The 21,536-nt window shown below is 43.1% G+C and overlaps 2 protein-coding genes across 2 annotated transcripts in view; one reads left to right on the top strand and one right to left on the bottom strand.

The window, feature by feature from the left end:
• CTPS2 (CTP synthase 2) overlaps positions 1–21,536 on the bottom strand; it is a 101,356-nt gene that overhangs the window by 35,450 nt on the left and 44,370 nt on the right. Inside the window, exon 14 of the mRNA XM_028522902.2 lies at positions 2,606–2,702. Within this exon, the coding sequence (XP_028378703.1) occupies positions 2,606–2,702 (97 nt within the window). The remainder of the gene's footprint in view (positions 1–2,605; positions 2,703–21,536) is intronic.
• Positions 14,497–18,473, top strand: S100G (S100 calcium binding protein G). Its single transcript, XM_028522903.2, has 3 exons — positions 14,497–14,602; positions 15,119–15,262; positions 18,209–18,473. The coding sequence occupies exons 2-3, from the start codon at positions 15,140–15,142 to the stop codon at positions 18,311–18,313; spliced, it is 228 nt and encodes a 75-aa protein (XP_028378704.1). The 5' UTR covers positions 14,497–14,602; positions 15,119–15,139; the 3' UTR covers positions 18,314–18,473.

Consider the following 21,536-nt stretch of genomic DNA (forward strand, 5'->3'; position numbering starts at 1 on the left):
TTTGGGGTTGTGTTTAAAATTCATGAAAGTCATCAGTATTAGCTTTATATTTCCTATAAGAAAACAAATCCTGCCCTGGCTGGCGTAGCTCAGTGGATTGAGTGTGGGCTGCGAACCAAAGTGTTGCAGGTTCGATTCCCAGTCAGGGCACATGCCTGGGTTGCAGGCCATGGCCCCCAGCAACCACACATTGATGTTTCTCTCTCTCTCTCTCTCTCTCTCTTTCTCTCTCTCTCCCTTCCCTCTCTAAAAATAAATAAAATCTTTAAAAAAAAAACAAAAACCAAATCCTAAATTAGTCTTATTTCCATCAAGACAGATAAAAATGTAAAAATCTTGAACATACGCACTTTTTACATTTTTTTGTATTGATTGATTTTAAAGAGAGGGGGGAAGGTAAGGGGGAGAGAGAGAGACAGAGAGACAAACACAGACACTGACTTGTTGTTCCAGTAATTAATGCATTCATTGGTTGTTTCTTCTAAATGCCCTGACTAGGGATCGAACCCACAGCTTTGGTGTACTGGGACAATGTTCTAAACAACTGAACTACCTGGCCAAGGCAAATACACACTTTGTTTTAAAAGCTTGATACAATTGTTACTGAATCTTTTTTTATTTTATTTTAATCATTGTTCAAGTACAGTTTTCTCCCTTTTACTCCCATTCCAGCCCACCCACCCACCCATCCCTCCCCACTTCCCTCCCATTACCACCCTCCCCTTAGTTTTTGTCCATGTGTCCTTTAAATTTGTTCCTGTAAACCCTTTCCATTCTCCCCTGAAATTCCCTCTTCTCTCCCCTCTGGTCACTGTCAGCCTGTCCTCTATTTCAGTGTCTTTGGTTATATTTTGCTTGTTTCTTTGTTTTGTTGTTTAGGTTCCTGTTGAAGGTGAGATCATATGGTATTTGTCTTTCACTGCCTGGCTTGTTTCGCTTGTTACTGAATCCTTTAGAGCAGATGCACATTTATTTATTTATTTACTTATTTATTTATATTGACTTGAAAGAAAAAATGAGAGGAAGGGGACAGGGAGGAGGAGAAAGAGAGAGGAATATCAATTTGTTGTTCTACTTATTGATGCATTCATTGGTGGCTTCCTGTATGTGCCCTGGGTGGGGATCGAACTCACTATGTTGGCATATCGGGACGGCGCTCTAATGAACTGAGCTACCCAGCCAGGGCACAGCAGATGCAATCTGAAAACATTAAATTTCCAACTATTTTTGGTCACTGAGGCAATCATTTGGACAAAGTTTCAAACTATTTGAAAACATCTGAAAGCCACAAAGAGAAAAAAATTCTTCTGTTCTTAAAGAAAAAAAGTCACTTAGGGAACAATGGTTTCTTATCCAGAAGAAAGCGGGGGAAGGCGTACACTTCAAAACTTTTCCTTTTTCAATTTCATTCTTGCTAGGAAGCTTTATGTTCTTTAAATGCTATTTATTATCCTTAAAGGAGAAACTCATATTTCTGATATGATTCTTCCTTGAGTTAAAAGGGCATTTTTCTCAGGTCTTCTTAAAACTTCACGGGAATGACACTGGGCCGCCCAGATACAGCTCCCTCCTCGCCGACACCACTCCCTTCACCGTGTCACATGACCCCTTTCAGCCCACCCTTTCCACTTGTTTTGAGGCCCCGGGGAGGGCAGGGCTGGTATCTGTCCTGGTCACTACTATGCCTGCAGAATCCAGCCCAGTGCATGAGGCACACAGTAGGTTCTCAAGATATATTTATTATATTGAATTAACCGCTTTGGGGTGTTTTTTTTACACTAAGCTATTGTCATAAAATACGTTGATCTATGGGCAAAATTCCATAGAAACTAGAGTAATCTTATCAGGAGTGGAAGATCAGCAAATACCAGATCAGGAGATCGGCAATGATGACATCAGATTTTCCTCTCCCAATGCTGGAGCTACTGAGAGGACAGAGAAATAGACTTCTGAGACATAACGTCCTCATCGTCAAGAAGTTCCTAAATCCTGGCTGGCGTAGCTCAGTGGATTGAGCGCGGGCTGGGAACCAAAGCGTCGCAGGTTCGATTCCCAGTCAGGGCACATGCCTGGGTTGCAGGCCACGGCCCCCAGCAACCACACATTGATGTTTCTCTCTCTCTCTCTATCTCCCTCCCTTCCCTCTCTAAAAATAAATAAATAAAATCTTTAAAAAAAAATAAACATGTAAGAATACATATATCAATTAAAAAAAAAAAAAGAAGTTCCTAAATTAGCGTCTAAAACCAGTTAGACATGGAACAGTTAAACAGGGAGCAGGCTTCAATGTAGTGTAGAGAAGAGTGGATTTGAAAGAACCAAACCGAGTTGGAATCAGGGCTCTCCCAGTGGAAGGTCATGTCCAGGAGCATGCATAAATCACAAAACAGCCCACTGGACAGGGTATCATGGAGATCAAACGAGAGGGGGCACCCACATGCGTTCTACCAACCCTTCCAGAGGCAGGGACTGGGAAGCAGAAGGAGCAGCCAGGTTGGGGGCAGACAGGTGAGAAGAAGTCTTCTGGAAGAGAAGCAGGAGAGGGGGAAGGGGCAAGGCAAATGACACCCGATGTCTCGTAAAACAAACGGTTGGAGAAACTTACTTAATATTGAATTTTCCGTTTTGAAAACCGTTCTTCTTATTCCCAGCCTCATTGTTCCTCCCAAATTGCCAGGGTTGTGTTCCGGCATATCAATCACCTTAGAAAACAAAACAAGTGTGGTTTTGTCATCCGGTACAAACGCAAGTTCCCAAATTTCAACCTTTACTTCTAGAGGAATGATCATTGGGTAAGGATCTTCCCTAAACAATAAAATCTGATATTCCTTTCAGTTTTCTCATTCAAATACATGCATACTTTATAGAGGCCTCACAGTATGTTTCTCTTTCGTGTCTGTTTCTCATCTTTCATTTAAATCACTTGTAAAAAATGTATGAGGGGTGTCTTTATGACCTTCCTCACTTCATTACTCAACCTGTCAGTTCTGGGCAATGTTCACACTTGAAGTTCTAGGTGTCTGGGGCCTTCTACTTTGATATTCTACTTTGGCATTCATGTCCCTCCCGTAATAACCACCCTCTCCCACTGCCCACTTCATTCCCTAAAGATTTGCCATAAGCAAATCTGTCAATCTTTGTGGAAAAGTATACCAAAAGTATTTATTTGTAGAAAACCATCCGAAGTTCTTTAAAAAAAAAAAAAGTAATGTCATCCATTCTGGTACATTCTATGTATGTCAGACACCTAGGTGCAACCCTGGATGTCTCCCTGTTCCCCATCCCTCATATCCAATCTGTCAAGTCCTATCAATCTCCCCACTCCAGATTGATGGCATTCATCCCCAGCTCTGACCACCACCCAAACCACAGCCCCGCCCCCAGGCTACAGCTAGAGCCTGCTGACTGGCCGCTGTGCAATCACAGGGCCCAAGTCCACCCTGCGGGCCACAGGCAGAGTAGTCGTGTTTCCCCTACTTGAAATCCTTGACTGCACGGTATGAGGCCAGTCTATCCCTCCAGCCTCGCTCCCCATCACTTTCTCCTCACACCCTGAGCTCTGGTCTCCACGGCCTTCTTTCAGGTCCTCCTGCCATGGGAACCTGGCATGTGCTGTTTCCTCTGCCCAGAACATCTTCTCCCGCCCCCTTGCCCCTTTTCCTAAATCATACCATCCTCAGCCTTGAGATGTTAGCTCAACTATCCAACATGAGCTTTTACAGGGGCTGATATTCCCAGGCGCCATAGTCTAGTCAGGGTCCTTTCTCTGTGCCAGGCCCGTCGCTGCACAGATATCAGTTTGGGTCTGTGGACTGCTCTGTGTAAATCTCTGGGAGCTGGGGCATGCCGCTTCTCCTTCCCGTTGCGTTCCCAGCCCCTCGCATATATGCAGCGGTGACAGGGCATGCACTCAGTGAACGCATGAACAAAGGAGCGAACGAACTCAGACCAGATCACGTCAGATTTATTTTCATGATTGCTTCACAGAAGAAATTCAGAAACACGTGTTTTTATGAAAAGCCTGTTCTCATTAGTCATTGCTGTTTTCTCAGTTCTGTTCACTACGATCTCATGGTTTTGTTTCATCTGTATTTTACGTTGTTAGAACAGACTACAGTTGGGTAAGTTAACTTGTTCTAATGGAATTGTTCAGGCTTCTCTCTCATAAAAACCTTTCTTTCCGCCCCCCTCCCCCCACCATACCCTAATTGCTATATATTGCTCTATAAGATGTCTCGGCAAATGAAATTGCCTGAGATAAAATTTTTCCAAGAACTTATCTGATCTTATCAATGCCCCAGAAGAATTTTCCGAGCACTGTGCCCCAATTATGCTCTAAAAGTCACGGAGGAGAAGGGGTGGGGGAAAAAACTTGATTACACCCCTCGCTGAATGAAGTGCTCAGTTCTGAAGTGCTCTTGGCCTTGGCATCTCTTTCCTATCTTTTCTGGTTGATTAATTATGCCTAGATTAAGCATTACTGAAGTGAGGTGACAGAGGGCATTCGCTTCCAGTTTGCAAATGCCCAGCCCCTTATGTGTTTTCTAGAAAGGGGCAGATAAGACTGGACTACCTGCCACAAACTTGTAAGAAGTCTTCAGTGTATCCACAGCCTCAATTTTCAATTATATCTGAGAAAACGTGAACGATCTAGGAAGACCCCAGTGATAAGCTCCCCCTGGTTTCTTCTTATAGTTTACTGTGATTTTTTTTAAAGATTTTATTTAAAAAATTTTAGAGAGGGAAGGGAGGGGGGGAGAGAGAGAGAGAGAAACATCAATGTGTGGTTGCTGGGGGCCGTGGCCTGCAACCCAGGTATGTGCCCTGGCTGGGAATTGAACCTGTGACACTTTGGTTTGCAGCCCGCGCTCAATCCACTGAGCTACGCCACTGAGCTACGCCAGCCAGGGCCAGTTTACTGTGATTTTTCAGTCCCCTCTTACTTACTGTGTCAGGTCCGTCTACCCAGATAGAGTCTTTTCATGTAGCTTGTTTGGTTATTGGCACATTTAGTATTCAAGAAACATTCTAACAGGAGCCATTGGGAATAAGTCAAATGATTCAGGAAGCCTGACTTACTGCTTACTTGGGATGAACTTGACAAAGACCTCAAGACCAGAAAATATTTCCAAAATTAAAGTGGGGCAGGGGAGAGAAGGAAAATGCAGTGGACACAGGGCTTGCTCAAGGACATGAAATACTCGTCCAACCTAAGGGACAGTCTGGAAATTCCTGTCAGAGCAATATGAGGATATTATTTAGAAACATCGAGGTAAGTATCGGAGGAAACAGCTGGAAAAGTTAAGGGTGGCAGAGAGGATGTGCGGATTACTGAATTTTTTCATTAAAGACCTTATGGAACTGTAGGCTTTTTAAACGTTGTACATAGTATTATTTTCATAAAAATACAAATGTAAGGCCTAAATAGTGAACTGTATTATTTGTATCTTCCACCAGAGTATTAGTTCACAATATACCTGCTGTTTGCAGGAGCAATAAATACGACCTTCTCCCGAAATGATAGGACAGACGGAAATCCTAGGGTGTAACAGCCATGGAGACCCTCCGATTAAAACATACTAGCATGGAAACCAGTGGAGAAGGCAAAGAAAATGTTAGAGAAAAAATGGGGAAGCAGGTAGAGGTAACTTTCCAACTCTAATAATGCCCTGGAACGTCAGTGAACAGAGAAAAGCGGGGTGAGAACTAACTGGGGAGTTGGCCACTCTCTCGGGCCTGGCTTAGGAGGCCTCGTCTGGGGTTGCCCATCAGCAGTCAGTCAAAGAACATCCGAGCAAGGCACAAGCTGGTGAAATCCAAACACTCAAGAAGGGGAAGGTCCAAAAAAAATAGAGAAACACTGCATCTCTGGCCAAGCCTGGCCCAAGCAGCTGCCTTGCAGAGTCACCAGGCAATTCTACAAGCTCTAAAGATGACAACATGACGGCCTCGTGCGTTATTAGCGACCTGACCGAGTAACAAAATTAGGGAAAACATCTTTGTTCCTGGCATGCCTTCCACAAAAATCCTGAAAGACAGGAGAATATCATAGTCTCAAAAGGTATCTTTTATCATTATTCAGGTGGTGAAAGAAAAGAACCTCAAATATGCTTTAGTTTGAATACCAGCATTTCTAAAATCCCCAAGATCTTGGATCTAAGAAAAAAAAATTTCTCTTGCATTGCAAAAGAATTGCCTCAGCCTGCCTAAGTAAACACTGGCCTTGTCCTGACCCCACCACAGATATGTCCTTTCTTGGAGCCAAGTTATATAGCATAAGGAAAAAAAAAGGATCAATAAGTAACGAATATGGGTGGTGATAAAGCTTTCAGAGATGTGAAAGTACCACACAAGGATAAGTATGAACTAATTAACCTTTACCAAAGTTTCTGCAGCCCATAATAAAAGGGTAATGGGTTCAAGACTTCACGAGTGCCAGGCATCTTAAACAACAAAGTCTAGGGAAGTCAGGTTCTCTTATCAAAGATGAAATTCCTGAATGGCAGTGAGGGAGGGAGCACAAGCACTCTGAGGGAGCCCTGTCAAGGCCGGCTTCCCTTACATCCCTCGCCTTGGGCCGTTTCATTCGGGGGCACTGGCGGAGCCTACACCAAGCAGACCATTTCCAGTCTCTCAGGCAACACACAGTGATTTTTCTCCCACTTTATAGTATATTCCTTTACAAAGATTCCCCAAACCATGCCTTTCCTACTGTCCATTGGTTTCCCCTGTTCATTGAAGACTGGTCCTCATTTTGATTGTCTGATGATAATCAACTTGAGTGTAAAGTATAAACCAATCTGATATCCATATGATATTAAGTAATACTGTGTCACACTGCCAGCGGCTGCAAATTGAATGTCAACTCTAACGTGGCACTCAGGTTCCACCTCATTCGGGAACTGTCTAGCTATGCCCTCCCCACGAGTTCTTCTTTTTTTTTTCAATTTATCTTTTTATGATTTCTTTATTTGTAATACAATTTACATTCAAGATGATTTTATAGTAGTTTCAGGTGTGCAATATAGTGGTTAGACAATCATATACTTTACAAAGTGTTCCCTCTCATAGTTCCAGTACCTGACACTCCCACGTATTCTAACCTGGGGTTTCTATCTCAGCCAAACAAGGCCATCGCCAGTGGCCCCTCTGCTCCCCTCCCTACAATCTCACCATATACATATACAGGCTAATAGGTCAGTATTGGGGCAGTACATAATCCATAGTAAAAATCAGCCTCTAGTAAGAGTGGGCTGTGGTGAAGAGGCTTCTGGGAACTCAACCCCAGGGCAGCACAGGCTGAACATGGAAAAGAAGGCAAGCTCTGCCACAGGGCACAGGGAAGGCAGGCAAGGGAAAGGATGCCCCCTTGTAGGGGCAGCTGCACTATAGTCAGTGTGTCCCCTAAACCTCAGGGTCAAGGACAACAGGAATCCATGAGTAGCATTTCACACCCATTGGTTTTTCAGGGCCTAGATACTGACTGTGTACCCTTTTGTCGAAGCTGCTTCTCCAGGTACTGCCTGCTGTGGACTTGGTGTTGAATAGCATACCTATGGAGGCCTGTGGCGCCCAGAGCTTCTAAAATAAGTTACTCTTGGCTTTCCTAGAAAAACTTAAGACTGTCCAAAGATCAGGCAACTGAACAGTGAGGTGTTAAATAACCTTTGCCTCTCCATTTTTCCATTACCAATCTTGCGCCTGTCATTTTTTCCCCTCCTCTGGTTTCAAAACTCACTCTTTTGAACACACCCTGTGTTTATCACCCGTCTCCATGTATTTTTAGTTAATGTTTCATGACAGTATCTATTGGTGGATTTTGTGTTTCCCACTGCAGCTTTACCGTCACACCTGAGTCTACAGGTAGAGGGAAAAACAAGAGACAAGAGATGTGACTGGCAGAGGGGAGCAACTGAAAATTAAAGAATACCCGCGGGTTGTTTTTCAGGTTCCCTGGTGTTTACTACAAGCCTAAGTTCTGACAACAAGCAGCATTGGGCCTGTTTTAATTAGAGGTCTTCCCTTGAAATGAGAGCTTTGTGGCCTAAAACACTGTTAACCAATACCCTTCCAAACGTTTTTCTTAGAGTTAATTTTTATACGTGCACACGTCATTATGCCATGTGTTTTATATATAACATATGTTAGCTGTCATATCAAAGTAGTTATTAAAATCATACAGTTACATATCACAGTTATGGTGCCCATATATAGTTATTAAAATCATTGATTCAATATAAATTCAAGAAATATAGCAGCTGCCATGTTGGTTTTAGCTCACAAGTGCTCATTTGAGAGGACAGATGATATAAGATGCTATTTCATCAACTGGGGGATTTGAATATGGGTTGCGAACATGGCACTGTGGTTGGTAGAACAATGTCCTTGTCCTTAGGGGATGCTGAGGCACTTTCGTGGGGAACTGCTGGGATGCCTGTAGCTAATTCTCAGACGGCTTGGGATTGGGGGTGCGCATCCATAGAAAGAGAAAGCAAATGTGGAAATGTTAGCGATTAGTAAATCTAGGTGAAAGGTGCAGTGGTGTTCATTGACTAGTTTTGCAACTTTTCTGTAGATTTAAATTAAAAAAAAAAACTCTTAGAGGAAAAGGATATTAAATAAAATCTTTGAAAAAAAACAAAACCTGGCTGGCGTAGCTCAGTGGATTGAGCACGGGCTGTGAACCAAAGTGTCGCAGGTTCGATTCCCAGTCAGGGCACATGCCTGGGTTGCAGGCCACGGCCCCCAGCAACCACACATTGATGTTTCTCTCTCTCTCTCTCTCTCTCTCTCTCTCTCTCTCTTTCTCCCTCCCTTCCCTCTCTAAAAATAAATAAATAAAGTATTTTTAAAAAAAGAAAGAAAAGGATATTTCTTGTTATGAACGTTCAACAAAAGCCTACTTCCTCTCAGGTAAAACAAAGCATAAATATAAAAAAAAACACCAAAAACTCTCTAAACTCTTGATTAACATTCATTATCAGAATCAGAATATTTTTCTTTTTATTTTTTATTAAATACTTTTGAATTTTATTGTTGTTCAATTACAGTCGTCTGCATTTACCCCCACCCCATTCCCCCCACCCCAGCCATTCCCATCTCCCTCCCATTTCCACCCTCCCTTGTTTTTGTCCATGTGTCCTTTATAGTTATTACTATAAAATAGCAGAATAAGTTTCTGTAAAATTTTACAACTAAAACAAAATGCCTAGCTTTACTCAAAGAAGGGCATTAATCTGTAGTCAATACTATTGCATACCAAAGTCAAATAATCTGCAATGAAAGCAAGAATAACATACACAAGATTGCAAAGATGCACGGAATGATAAACACTCAGGATTGGCAGGAAACTTTTAAGGAACTCTCTAAGATTTCACATTTGTTCTCCAAGGTAAATAAGTCCCTAGAATTTTAGAACTAAAAAGCATCAGAGTAATACACTCCAATAGTTCAATCCTCAATTTCTAGGTAATATAATAAAGGGTCAGAGAAAATTATATAAGCGAAGTGCACAAGTGTTTAAAAGATGTAAGTGCCTTTAAAGTTGATCTGAAGCCCCTGCTTGTGAGTTGCAATCAGGATTAGATCAATGTCCCCTGGAAATGTCCTAGTTCTTTCAGGTAACTCTTTCCAAAGGAAATAAATTTAGTCTCCAATTTCAAATCCTGGCAGTTCCGAAAGTTTGAAGCATTTCCAATTGAATAAAGGTAAGTCAAGTGTGTTCCCAAGTTTCTAGAATGATTAACAAAATATATTTGGTGAGGAAAAGGGTAATAAATAAAAAGCAGATATGGGAACAACAAATTAAAAAGTTGAAAAGCCCTCGGGCTAAATGCTTGCCTCTGGAATCCAGCTTCCGCTTTTTTTCATTTCGAAGCTCGCAAGGCTTCATTCAAAAACTGTTTGGAGTGTTTTTGGTTTGTTCAAAGGCCTTGCTTGTCTGTCTATTATTGTTTGTCTGTGAGTACTCGATTTGGCCCAGCAGCCTGATGTCTTCAGGATCAGGTTATCTTTGGAGACTAGCTGGCTTTTGCTCAATTCCCTTTGGAATTAGTGAGCTTCTGGCTGAGTATCAGACAGGAGTGTCTCACTGAAAAAGTGCCGCTCAGCCTACATACAGCCAGGCTCTTCAGAGAGCAGGTTGTTTCCTAGAACGGTTTTTTTCCCCCAAACTTTTTAAAAAGATTTTATTTATTTATTTTTAGAGAGGGAAGGGAGGGAGAAAGAGAGAGAGAGAAACATCAATGTGCAGTTGCTGGGGGCTGTGGCCTGCAACCCAGGCATGTACCCTGGCTGGGAAGCGAACCTGCGACACTTTGGTTCGCAGCCCGCGCTCAATCCACTGAGCTACGCCAGCCAGGGCTAGAACGGGGTTTTTAAGCCATAGAAGCCCGATCCTTCTATGATCAGACTCTTCTAGAGCAAGGATGGCCAATTTCTACCCTGCAGGTTGCTTGAGCTGTTGTAGACTGCTTTGAGCCCCTTGCTCTAGAGAAAAGCCTCTGAAAAATGGGATCTCGGTTATTGAATATTTTAAAACCATCTCTCCTCCAGGGACTTTAACACTTTTCATGCACATATTTAATTAAATGGACAGGTCTGACCAACAGTAATTCAGAAAATCGGTGGCCACTGTGGAGACCTTCTGAGATTCCCAAACTTCATTTTCTTAAAACTGAACTGGACCATAATAGCACTGAAATTGGCAAAGTTGAAGGGAATGCCTATTTCGAGTGGTGTTTTGAGGCTTCCAAACGGGACCAAGAATCTGAAGTTGCCTTTTTGCAAAACAAGGTTTTAGAATTAACAGAAGTTACCAAACTTTTCAAGAGATACAAATGGCTTCCCACAATGTTCTTTATCTACACTGCTGTCTTGCCCTTCCGGTCTACCCCACTGTCTCAGGATCTATCTCTGGGTACCCTATTCTATGAATACTTTGCCATAGGCTTCTTCTCCAGCATCCTGAAGCTCTTTTTCTCTCATTCCTTTATTGCAAGTTCCACCTCTGATACCATGTTGCCCTCAGTACGGGCTTCTACACCCCCAGTTCAGCTCTGGTGCCATCTTTCCCTGAATTCTCTCCAACTCCTTCCTCCTCAACTTATCAGGACAATTTAAAGTTAAGCACTCCGTGGGTCCTAACAAACCTCGAGTTTCATATGCTCCCTAGAGTTAAGAGTTTCTCCTAAGGTAACTGAGGATCCTCACAAGTCTGCTAAGGAATTTGGTATTGTTATTCAGATCTATTATCCAGGATTTTCTGATTTATATCAGCTAATTCCTGATCGTTGGTGAAGGCTAGGCTCAACACTGGATGCGAATTGCCCAATGGGAACATCCTGAAACATATTTAGAAAAACAGCCCTGGCTGGCATAGCTCAGTGGATTGAGCACGGGCTGGGAACCAAAGTGTCGCAGGTTCGATTCCCAGCAAGGGTACATTCCTGGGTTGCAGGCCATAACCCCCAGCAACCGCACATTGATGTTTCTCTGTCTCTCTCTGTCTCTCTCTGTCTCTCCCCCCCTCCCTATCTCTCTCTCTCTCTCTCTCTCCCTCTCTCTCTCTCTCTCTCTCTCTCTCTCTCTCTTCCTCTCTCCCTTCCCTCTCTAAAAATAAATAAATAAAATCTTTAAAAGGAAAAAAAAAGAAAAACAAGCCTCTAACTTTGAGGTAAGAAACTAGAGAACTCACTAGAGAACACGGAGCAATTCCTACGGCTTTCCCAAGGCCTGTTGGTTGTAGCAAAATTCAGACTTATTCACAAGTCTAATGAGTTCGTTCATGACCATTATAGTCGACTAAAGGTCATTTTAAAGGAAAATTCTGGCCTTCCTTCAGATGTTGATTCTACTTAGGTAACCTTTAACTTCATTGTTTGTTAATGGGTTGAACCAAGGCCTTTCTGTTTTAGTTAAGAGGACCAGGATGGAATGGGAGACCATGTCCACCCTAGACTTAGTTAATCTCATTAAATCTGCTTGGTTGTACCATAGCTGGGCCACCTAGAAGTGATTGCCATGATTTTTAACTTTCAGCCTTGGCAAATGAAAGCCCCTATACAAAACAAAAGGATTCCAAGTGTCTGCCGTTTTTGCAAAGAGCCAGGACGTTGGAAAAGGGATCATCACAAGTTTAAATGCTTCAGGTGCCCTCAGCCTTGTAATCAGTCTTCTAACCAGCCTTCCAAGGTCCTCCTAATCCTCAATGATGGGGCTCCAAGGAACTACAGGGGCTTTTTCCAATCCTCCCTCTCAATCGGTTTGGATCAGCTTGGAGAAACTTGTCTTCAAATTGATAATGAATCTCTCTTAGAACAAAACTTCCATGTGTTTTACTAAAAAATGACAGTCCTGACCTAATTTTATAGGAAGAATGGGAAAACACAGACTTTAGCAGGGGTATCCAACCTTTTGGCATCTCTGCGCTACACTGGAAGAAGAGTTATCTTGAGCCACACACTAAATACACAGTGACATATAATCACAAAAAAAAATCTCATAATGTTTTATGTAAATTTATGGCTTTGTGTTGGGCCGTATTCACAGCCATCCTGGCTGCCTGTGGCCCATGGGCCGCAGGTGGGATACCCCTACTTTAAAGCCTTAAAGAGGATTTTAATAAACCCACCTGCTCTTGGGCATCCCAAATATCAGATCCTCCTTTTTCTTTTGGTGTATGAAAAGAAAGGGAATGCCCTTGGGATACTCACCCAAAAAACATGGGGACCACCATACACCCCTAGGATGCTACAGTCAGCAACTGGGCCCTGCATATCCCCTTTGTCTGAGAGCCATTGCACCTACTGAGGACATGGTTGCAGGGTCCCCTCTAACCACCTTTGTACCCCATGCAGTAGAAGCCCTCCTGAATCCTCGTCGTCATACCCAGCATCTTTCGGTTAGTCACCTTGCTTCCCATGAAATCCTGCTGCTAACTGCTCTTCACACAACTCTTCTGCACTGTAATAACCTTAATCCAGCCACTCTTCTCCCTTCGGAGACCAACGAAGCCCCTCACAATTGCTAGGCACTTGCAGATTACTTCCTGAGTCCGTGTCATGGTTTGCAGAAAACTCCTCTGGGTTAAGCTGTTTTCTCACAGTTTACAGGCGGTTCATATTTTAGAAATAAACATAGAAAACGCTGTAACGATTATGCAGTTGAAGTCACTGAGGCATTTTTACCTTTGGCTACTTCAGCCCAGCAGGCCGAATTGTATGCTTTCACTCAGGCCTGCAATTCAACCAAGGGCAAAAGTGCCAGCATTTCTACTGGAGTCCATAGGCTTCGGGAGTAGTTCATGACTTTGGAAAGGTATGGCAATAATGTGGCTTTCTTACTTCCCATGGAAATAAAACTGAAAATGGCCCTCGTGTTCAGGAATTATGAGATGCCTATACTTTTACTTGACGCTTTAGCTATATTTAAGATCCCAGGGCATTCTAAACTTGACTCTCTAGAAGCTAAAGGAAATCACCTTGCCGACACTTCCGCAAGGAATGCTGCCCTCGAAGGCATCAGCAGCAGTCAAAACCCTGTCATGGTCCAAAGGGATATTCCCGCAGCTGACAATTTAGAAAAATTGGCTAGAGAAGCCCAACAATTGGTTTCAGAAGTTAAGAAAAGAAAAAAACAAGATTGGAAATCTAATAATTAATGGTTTGACAAAAGAGAAAGCTCTGGTTCAGACCAAATAACAACCCAGTCCTACCAGAGACTGAAGTTTCCACTTGTAACTACTGTACAGGCACTAGACTATTGGCCCACTGAAAAAAAAGATAGCATTTATGAATCAATATTGGTGGGAAAATATTAATAAGGTCGTGAAAAGTACCTACCTTACTTGATCTACCTGTCAAAAGTATAACCCCAGGCCCTGGCTGGCGTAGCTCAGTGGATTGAGCGGGGGCTGCGAACCAAAGCATTGCAGGTTCGATTCCCAGTCAGGGCACATGCCTGGGTTGCAGGCCACGGCCCCCAGCAACCGCACATTGATGTTTCTCTCTCTCTCTCTCTCTCTCTCTCTCCCTCCCTTCCCTCTCTAAAAATAAATAAATAAATAAGTAAAATCTTTTAAAAAAAAAGTATAACACAGGGAAGCCTGTCTCCACTGTCCCTGAACATTTTAAATCGCCTAACGGGCCATTTGAGATGTGGTGCATAGATTCATACGGCTTCCCCCATCTCACGGATATAAAAATGTTTTAGTCACGGTCTGTGATTCCTCACTAGACTGAAACTTTCCCTTGTAGACAGGTTACTGCCTCCTGGTGGCTAAAGTAGTTCGAGAAGATTATCCTTACCTGGGGAATTTCTCTTAGGTAGTTCCTCTTAACCTAGGAACCCACTGTACGGGTCAGGTGCTTCAACAAGTCTGTACCGGTTGGCCAGTTTTACAACACCCTTAATTAGGAGGTTCATGCGGTCTTAAGGTTGGATTTCAAAAACCATTAATAATTACCTTTAAATGGCAAACGAAAGGAAAATTTCATCATCGGGGTGGTGTGTCCATCTGTGCAGACTATAAAAGTCGCATGATCTGCTCAGCTCTCCATACTCCTAGTTCATTCTCCCGGCTGCCTTGCTGTTTGCTGACCAGGTAAGTGTGCTTTTAGTACTACCTGGAGCTCTCTCTGCTTGCTTTCAGAATGCTGTGAAAGATAATGGTCTAGAGAGGAGATGGGTTTGTGTAATCTAAGGTATTACCTGTAACTTAGAAACTAGAAGCCGTGGTCAGATTTCTTCAACAGCCCAGCCTACAGAATGCAGAGCAGGTACGTAAAAAGTGAAGAATGTCCTAATTACTATTTAAAGTGTTTGGTTTCAGGACTATCTCCTAATAGATGGACTCTAAGGACAGACATTTAACATGCTAAGATGATTTTTAAAACATGTTTGCAGTCACTGGTGCGGTTCCCACAGTTCCCACTCCCGCTCTTCTCCTCCTTCCCCTCTTTTACTGCCCCAACCCCGACCCCAGTCCCCAGCGTTTTCTTTACCATTCCCCACCTGTGCTTGAGGAAACAGCCCCACAGCACTGAACTCCTGGAGGCAATCATCAGTATAAAACACCACTTCAGCTTTTTGGTAAGCTCATTTCTTTTCCAACTTACAGAACACCAAAAGAAGTGCAAAAATGTCTTCTAAAGAACTGAAGAGCCTTTTTGAAAAATACGCAGCCAAAGAAGGTGATCCAAACCAGCTGTCGAAGGAGGAGCTGAGGCTGCTGATTCAGAATGAATTCCCCACTCTACTAAAAGTGAGTGCACGGCTGCAGAGCCCCCTGAGCCGGGCCTGGGAGGGGAGGGGAGGGGAGGCAAGAGGAAAGGACCCAGGAAGAGGCTAGGGGTCGGGGATGCTGATCAGAGCTCAGTCTGGGGTAGAGCGCGCAGCAGCTAAGGCACAGCTGTTACTTGAGGGAAAGCACTTAACGTGTGCTTTCCAGCCCTGGTGGCAGACCACACTTCATTCGGCAAGCTCCTAGAAAGCAGGGACCCAGCCTCCTCTCCCCCACAGCCTTAGCACAGAACTCTCCAGACTGGCCATACTGGATGGAAGCAGGGATGGCACTTGCACCAAGGTAGGCCTGGAAGATGCACAGGTCGCCACACAAAGACACAAAGAACTTCAGCCTGGATTCAACCTGTCCGTGCCAAGCTTTAGGAAAACAGAGGCCAGTAAATTAATACTAGTTGACTTTGGATGCGCTCCATCATTATGGGTAGTATCTCTCAATAAGACCAACACTTACTTGGCAGTCTGTTAAAACACACACACACACACACACACACACACACACAAAAGCACTTCCAGCCAACAGTTGGAAGCAATCTCCACAATGGAAGGGCTACAGTTGGTACATCAAACTTGGTCACTTATTAGCTATAACTGCAGAAGAAAGCATTCGCTTTCCAGGTTTTAACCAAAAACGTCTATGCTGCCAATATGACATGTGAAAAGGTTTCTGGTTTTAGTTATTGAGACAGTTTCTATTTTGGTAGAAAAAAGAAAAACAGCTGAATTCAATGACCTTATAATCCAATATCTTCTTGTTTTCTTATGGTTAGAATATAAAAAAAAATTTACAAAACAGTTAAAGGCAAAAAATACAGTTAAAGGCATTAGCAGAAAAAAAGACTTTTAAAAAAAAATAACTAATTTCTTTTTTTTTACGATTTTATTCATCCATTTTTAGGGAGGGAAGGGAGGGGGAAGAGAGAGAGGGGGGGAGGGAGGGAGGGAGAGAGAGAGGGAGGGAGGGAGAGAGAGAGAGAGAGAAACATCAATGTGCGGTTGCTGGGGGTTATAGCCTGCAACCCAGGAATGTACCCTGGCTGGGAATCGAACCTGGGACACTTTAGTTCCCAGCCTGCGCTCAATCCACTGAGCTACACCGGCCAGGCAAAAAAAGACTTTTTAATTAAAAGTTAAAAGAAAGGTTTTAGAGAAAAAAATAAATGCTAAAAATATATATATACTTAGTTGTTTCCAAAAGGAGCCAAAATAATATAAAGGAATATAATAATAATAAAAAAAGAAAAAAGAATAATCTGACAGGAGAGCCTAGACGATCTAAAAAGTTGCTTTAAAAGGTAAGACTGGTAGAATTTTCTCAATCTTTCTATATCGTATGTATTTTCTATAAAAAGCACATATGACTTTTATAATTTGAATAGGGGTAGGAATACTAATGGTAAGTTTTGAAAAATCTACTTACCAAGTCATGCGCCTGATTATATTTCTACAAGGATTACTGAGGTTTTCCAAGCTACACTGTTTACAACATCCCCTTGTATGCTTTAGAATCTAGTAAAGACTTCAGGAAACGAGCATTCGGTAATTATTAAACAGGTACTGAACAACTAACCTACAGTTTGTTCTTGAGATCATAGCAAAGTGCCACATGTTTTTGCAGGAACATTAAGGGTTAAAACATATCTTGATATATAGATCTGTTGCACTACAGAGCGGACAGAGTTAACACTACCGAACTGTATACTTAAAAAATGGTTAAGATGCTTAATGTTATGTTATGTGTTTTTTACCACAGTTAAAAAAAAATTTTTTTGGAGCTGACGTGTAAACCACACTGTTATTTCAAGAGGTTTCTTAAGTACTATTTTGCTATGGATTCCTACCTGAAAGTCAGAGCTGTAACGTCTCTAGGATTTGGGTTTTATGGCAGAGACAAACATTAACTCTGCTTAAGACACTGCGGGAAAATCCGTAGTCACAGGGAGTCAAGCTGCGCATGAGCTGATGGGATATCTCTAGCGGTGGCTCTCCGAGCATGGTGGGGCTTGGGCCAGCAACATCAGCATTGCCTGGGAACAGAACAGATTCTCGGGCTCCACCCCAGGCCAGGTGAATTGGAAATACTGGGAGTGGGAACATCAGTCTGTATTTACTAAGGTCAGCAAGCCCGTCTGGTAATTCTGATGTGTGCCACAGCGTGAGAACCACTGATCCAAAGGCATCCTGCCTAGCATAGAGGTGGGCTGCAGCCCAGCGTTTGGCAAAAGCTAGGGTAGTTGCTAGTTAAGGGGTTGGGCTCTAGAGTCCATATCTGGGCCCCAAGTCCTCTGCTTATCAGCTGTGAGCCCTAGAGTAAGTCAGCAGCTGTCTCAGACTCTCAGTTTCCTCATCTGTAAAGTGGATCTCCCCCACAGGGTAGTTGGGAGGATGGCACACGCTACCGAACAAAAAGCCCTTGGCACAGTACCAGCCAGCAGCAAGCCATGCACAGGTGTGCTGTCTCAATCATATGCTGCCCAGCTCTGGAGGCAGACACAGAACCAGCCTCCCAGGAAACCTTGAGGCAGGGGTCCTCAACTGTTTGTGGGCTGTGGGTCCCTCAGAAGTCCAGTGAAGCCCGCGGACTCTTCAAAAGAATGGATTTAGAGGCATAAAGGAAAATACTTAGGATTACTAGGAAACCAGTTATATTAAAATACATGTTATCAGTGTTAAACTAATAAACGTATGTTATAGAAAATAAAAATGGTAGCCCGTTCTGTGACATGGAGCAATATTGGAGCTAACGCTGGTTTCTCCGTGTCTAACTGTCAACAGCACGTGACCGAAAGCTCAGCCGCCTTCTTGGAAGGCGGACACAATGTCTCTAATTTCAGAGAATATGTCAGCAGTACACAACTGATTCATTTTCTCTCCTCTCCCCACCCCATCCTCTTTTGTCTAACACCAGGGGCCAAACACCCTAGAGGACCTGTTTAAAGAACTGGACAAGAATGGGGACGGAGAAGTCAGTTTTGAAGAATTCCAGGAGTTACTGAAGAAGATATCCCAGTGAACGAAAAAGCAAAAAGATGTCATTCTGCTCACCAAGAAAAGAGCACCTGGGAGGGGCCCTATTCTACCTGCAGTCCCCAACATCTCTGTTTAAGCCTTTCCAATTATAATGATCTGGCTGTGATATCCAATTATTGCTAATAAAGAAATTCTTGAACATGCCTCACCTTGTACAGTACTGACCTTCATAGTTTAATAGATTTGAAAGTAACCTTAGTCTGATGCATGTAATTTTGTAGATTAAAAAAAAAAAAAAGTCCAAAATACTTCCACGGTCTTGACCAACACTACAAAGGTGGTATCAGAGACGTGGAAAGAATTCTGATGTGCCAAACCAACTTCCTCACCCCATTCTTCCGCCAGAATAACCTGTCTTTGCTCTCCCTCCCTGACTACTTAGTACTCACTCAACTCTAGTCAATAGCTAGTGAGAAACAGACTTCAAAGAACAGGCACTTGTCTTTAAAGTCATCTCCCAGCATGCACCGTGCTTTTTGATTCCCTGACCTTCTCATGGAGTAGAAGGAATACAGGACTAACACTCAGTTCTGCTCCACCACCAAGGGGATGGCCTTGGCCTTGGTATGTGATGTATAAAATAAAAGGGATGGGAAGACTCAGTCCCCTCCCAGCTCTGGCATCCTGTGCTGCTAGGACACTGGGCATCTGAGAAACAGCTTCTCTTCAAGTCCCCCACGCTGAGTCCAGCTGGGGAGGGGAGGGTGGAGCAGGAGTGTGGGAGAAGCATTTAACCGGGGGGAAAAAAAAAAAAGAAGAAAACTGACTTCTAACTCTTCCACCCGGAAACAAAGGAGATTTTTTTATACACAGCAAGGGAATGTTTAAATACAATATGGATCATTCTAATTCAACACACACGTATTCTCATGGCATCAAAAGCCTTAAACATTTCTAATCACTAATTATATTCCACTGTAGGGATACCCCATAATAGTCTTAACTATTTCCCCACTGTGGGGCATTTAGATTATTGCCATTTCTGATTTTCCTAAATAATGTCATAATGAGTACCTGTTCGTATCTCTGTCAACAAATCAAATTTCCCTAGGAGAATTTCTGGGAAGTAAATGTCTGCGTCAGAGGGTATGAATATTTTTATGGTTGGTAAAACAGACCACCTAACTGATTTTCCAAAAGGTTGTATTGATTCTTATTTCTACAAACAGGCAGGAGAACGACAGCTTCGCTCCCCAGACTGCATTAGCCAGTCTCATTTTAACAACTTTATTAGTCACAATAATGCATATCTTTTTCTCATTTCTGGTTTTAATAGGAACCTCCTACTATTTCCCCACTGACTTTACCATTAGATACTGTTAGACACTGGTTTGTAAAAGATATCCTTTGTCTCATTTAAGAAATGCCCCTTTCGGCCCTTGTCCGGAAGCTCAGTTGGTTAGAGCATCATCGTGATACACCAAGGTTGTGGGTTTCATCTCCAGTCAGGACACATACAAGAAACAATCACAATGAATGAAATGCATCCATAAGTGGCCAGCAAATCAATGTCTCTCTCTCTCTCTCTCCCTGCCCCCATTCTCTGTCTCTCTCTCTCCCCCCGCTTCCCTACCCCTCCCCTCTCTCTCTAAAATCCATAAATAAAAAATTCAAATAAAAGAAGTGCCCTTTCACCCTGGCTGGTGTGGCTCAGTGGATTGAGTGCCAGCCTGCGAACCAAAGGGTCACTGGTTCGATTCCCAGTCAGGGCACATGCCTGGGTTGCGGGCCAGGTCCCCAGTGGGGGACGCATGAGCAGCAACCACACATTGATGTTTCTCTCCCTCTCTTTCTTCCTCCCTTTCCCTCTCTGTAAAAATAAATAAATAAAATCTAAAAAAAACTGAAGTGCCCTTTCCTTCTTAGTTTGTTATGAGAGTGTGAGCACCAAGGTTTAGATACTGTAGACCGCCTATTGAGCATCTGTAGCAATATGAGGGTTCTTCCTTCTGTTTGATCAATTTAATTGCTCAGACACACTATCCAGTCACGATTGATTAATCCTTAATGCTTTTAAATTAGGCACTCTAATAGTTTATTTAAGGTTTTTACATCTTTAGTAATAACCTACATTACAGTTTGGGGTTTTACTTTTTATTGCATGTGCTTTGTTGAATTCTAATATCTAGGTCATGCTAGCTTCCCATTGCAGCCTATATTCTAATCGCAATCAGCCACTTGCAGAGTAAATATACGTGATCTCTTTCAACTCCAACATACACATACACAGCACCCACTATGGGCAAAGCATTATACAAGATGCCTTAGAGCTCTGGCTGCTGTGGTTCAGTGGATTGAGTGCCGGCCTGTGAACCAAAGGGTCACTGGTTCGATTCCCAGTCAGGGCACATACTTGGGTTGCGGGCCAGGTCCCCAGTGCGGGGTGTGCTAGAGGCAACCACACGTTGATGTTTCTCTCCCTTTCTTTCTCCTTCCCTTCCCCTCTGTCTAAAAATAAATAAATAAAATCTTTTTTAAAATGTTTTTTTAAAAAGATGCCTTAGAGATACCCGTGTCCATGCCTCTCAGATCCTAAGTCAGTAAGTCTGGGATCAGGCCAGGAAAGACGGAATGTAAGAGATAGTATTTCTTTTTTTTTTAAGATTTTATTTATTTATTTTTAGAGAGGGAAGGGAGGGAGAGAGAGAGAGAGAGAGAAACATCAATGTGTGGCTGCTGGGGGTTATGGCCTGCAACCCAGGCGTGTACCCTGGCTGGGAATCAAACCTGCGACACTTTGGTTCACAGCCCGCACTCAATCCACTGAGCTACGCCAGCCAGGAAGAGATAGTATTTCAACTGGGATTTGTAGGAAGAGCCTTGAAGGGAAGTTGTAGGGAACGGGAGCCTGGGCATTCAAAAGGAGAGAAAACACCCCAAATAAACACAGGATAGCCAAGTGCAAGGCAGTTCAGGGAACACACGCACTCCATTTTGGGAGTAAAGCCAGCTATGATGAACAAAGAGGGCACACTGGCTTCAGATCATGAGAGTCCTTGGTTGCCAAGCTAAACAAAGGTCTACCTTGGCATTTATATCAGGTGCAACATCCCGGCCACTATATCAAGTGGTGATTGGCATTTAAATGAACTAAAATGAACTAAAATTAAAAATTCAGTTCCTCAGCCAAGCTAGCTACATTTCAAGTGCTCCATAGACCCATATGGCTAGTGATCACCGTGCTGGACGGCACAGGTACAGAACAC

This window comes from Phyllostomus discolor, chromosome X, assembly GCF_004126475.2.
Source record: "Phyllostomus discolor isolate MPI-MPIP mPhyDis1 chromosome X, mPhyDis1.pri.v3, whole genome shotgun sequence".
Classification (NCBI taxonomy): domain Eukaryota; kingdom Metazoa; phylum Chordata; class Mammalia; order Chiroptera; family Phyllostomidae; genus Phyllostomus; species Phyllostomus discolor.

Excerpts from the sequence above, each read along its gene's own strand:
- S100G (XM_028522903.2), top strand. The coding sequence starts at position 15,140 with ATGTCTTCTAAAGAACTGAAGAGCCTTTTTGAAAAATACGCAGCCAAA. Across the intron at positions 15,263-18,208 it reads AATTCCCCACTCTACTAAAA|GGGCCAAACACCCTAGAGGA; the intron begins GTGAGTGCACGG and ends GTCTAACACCAG.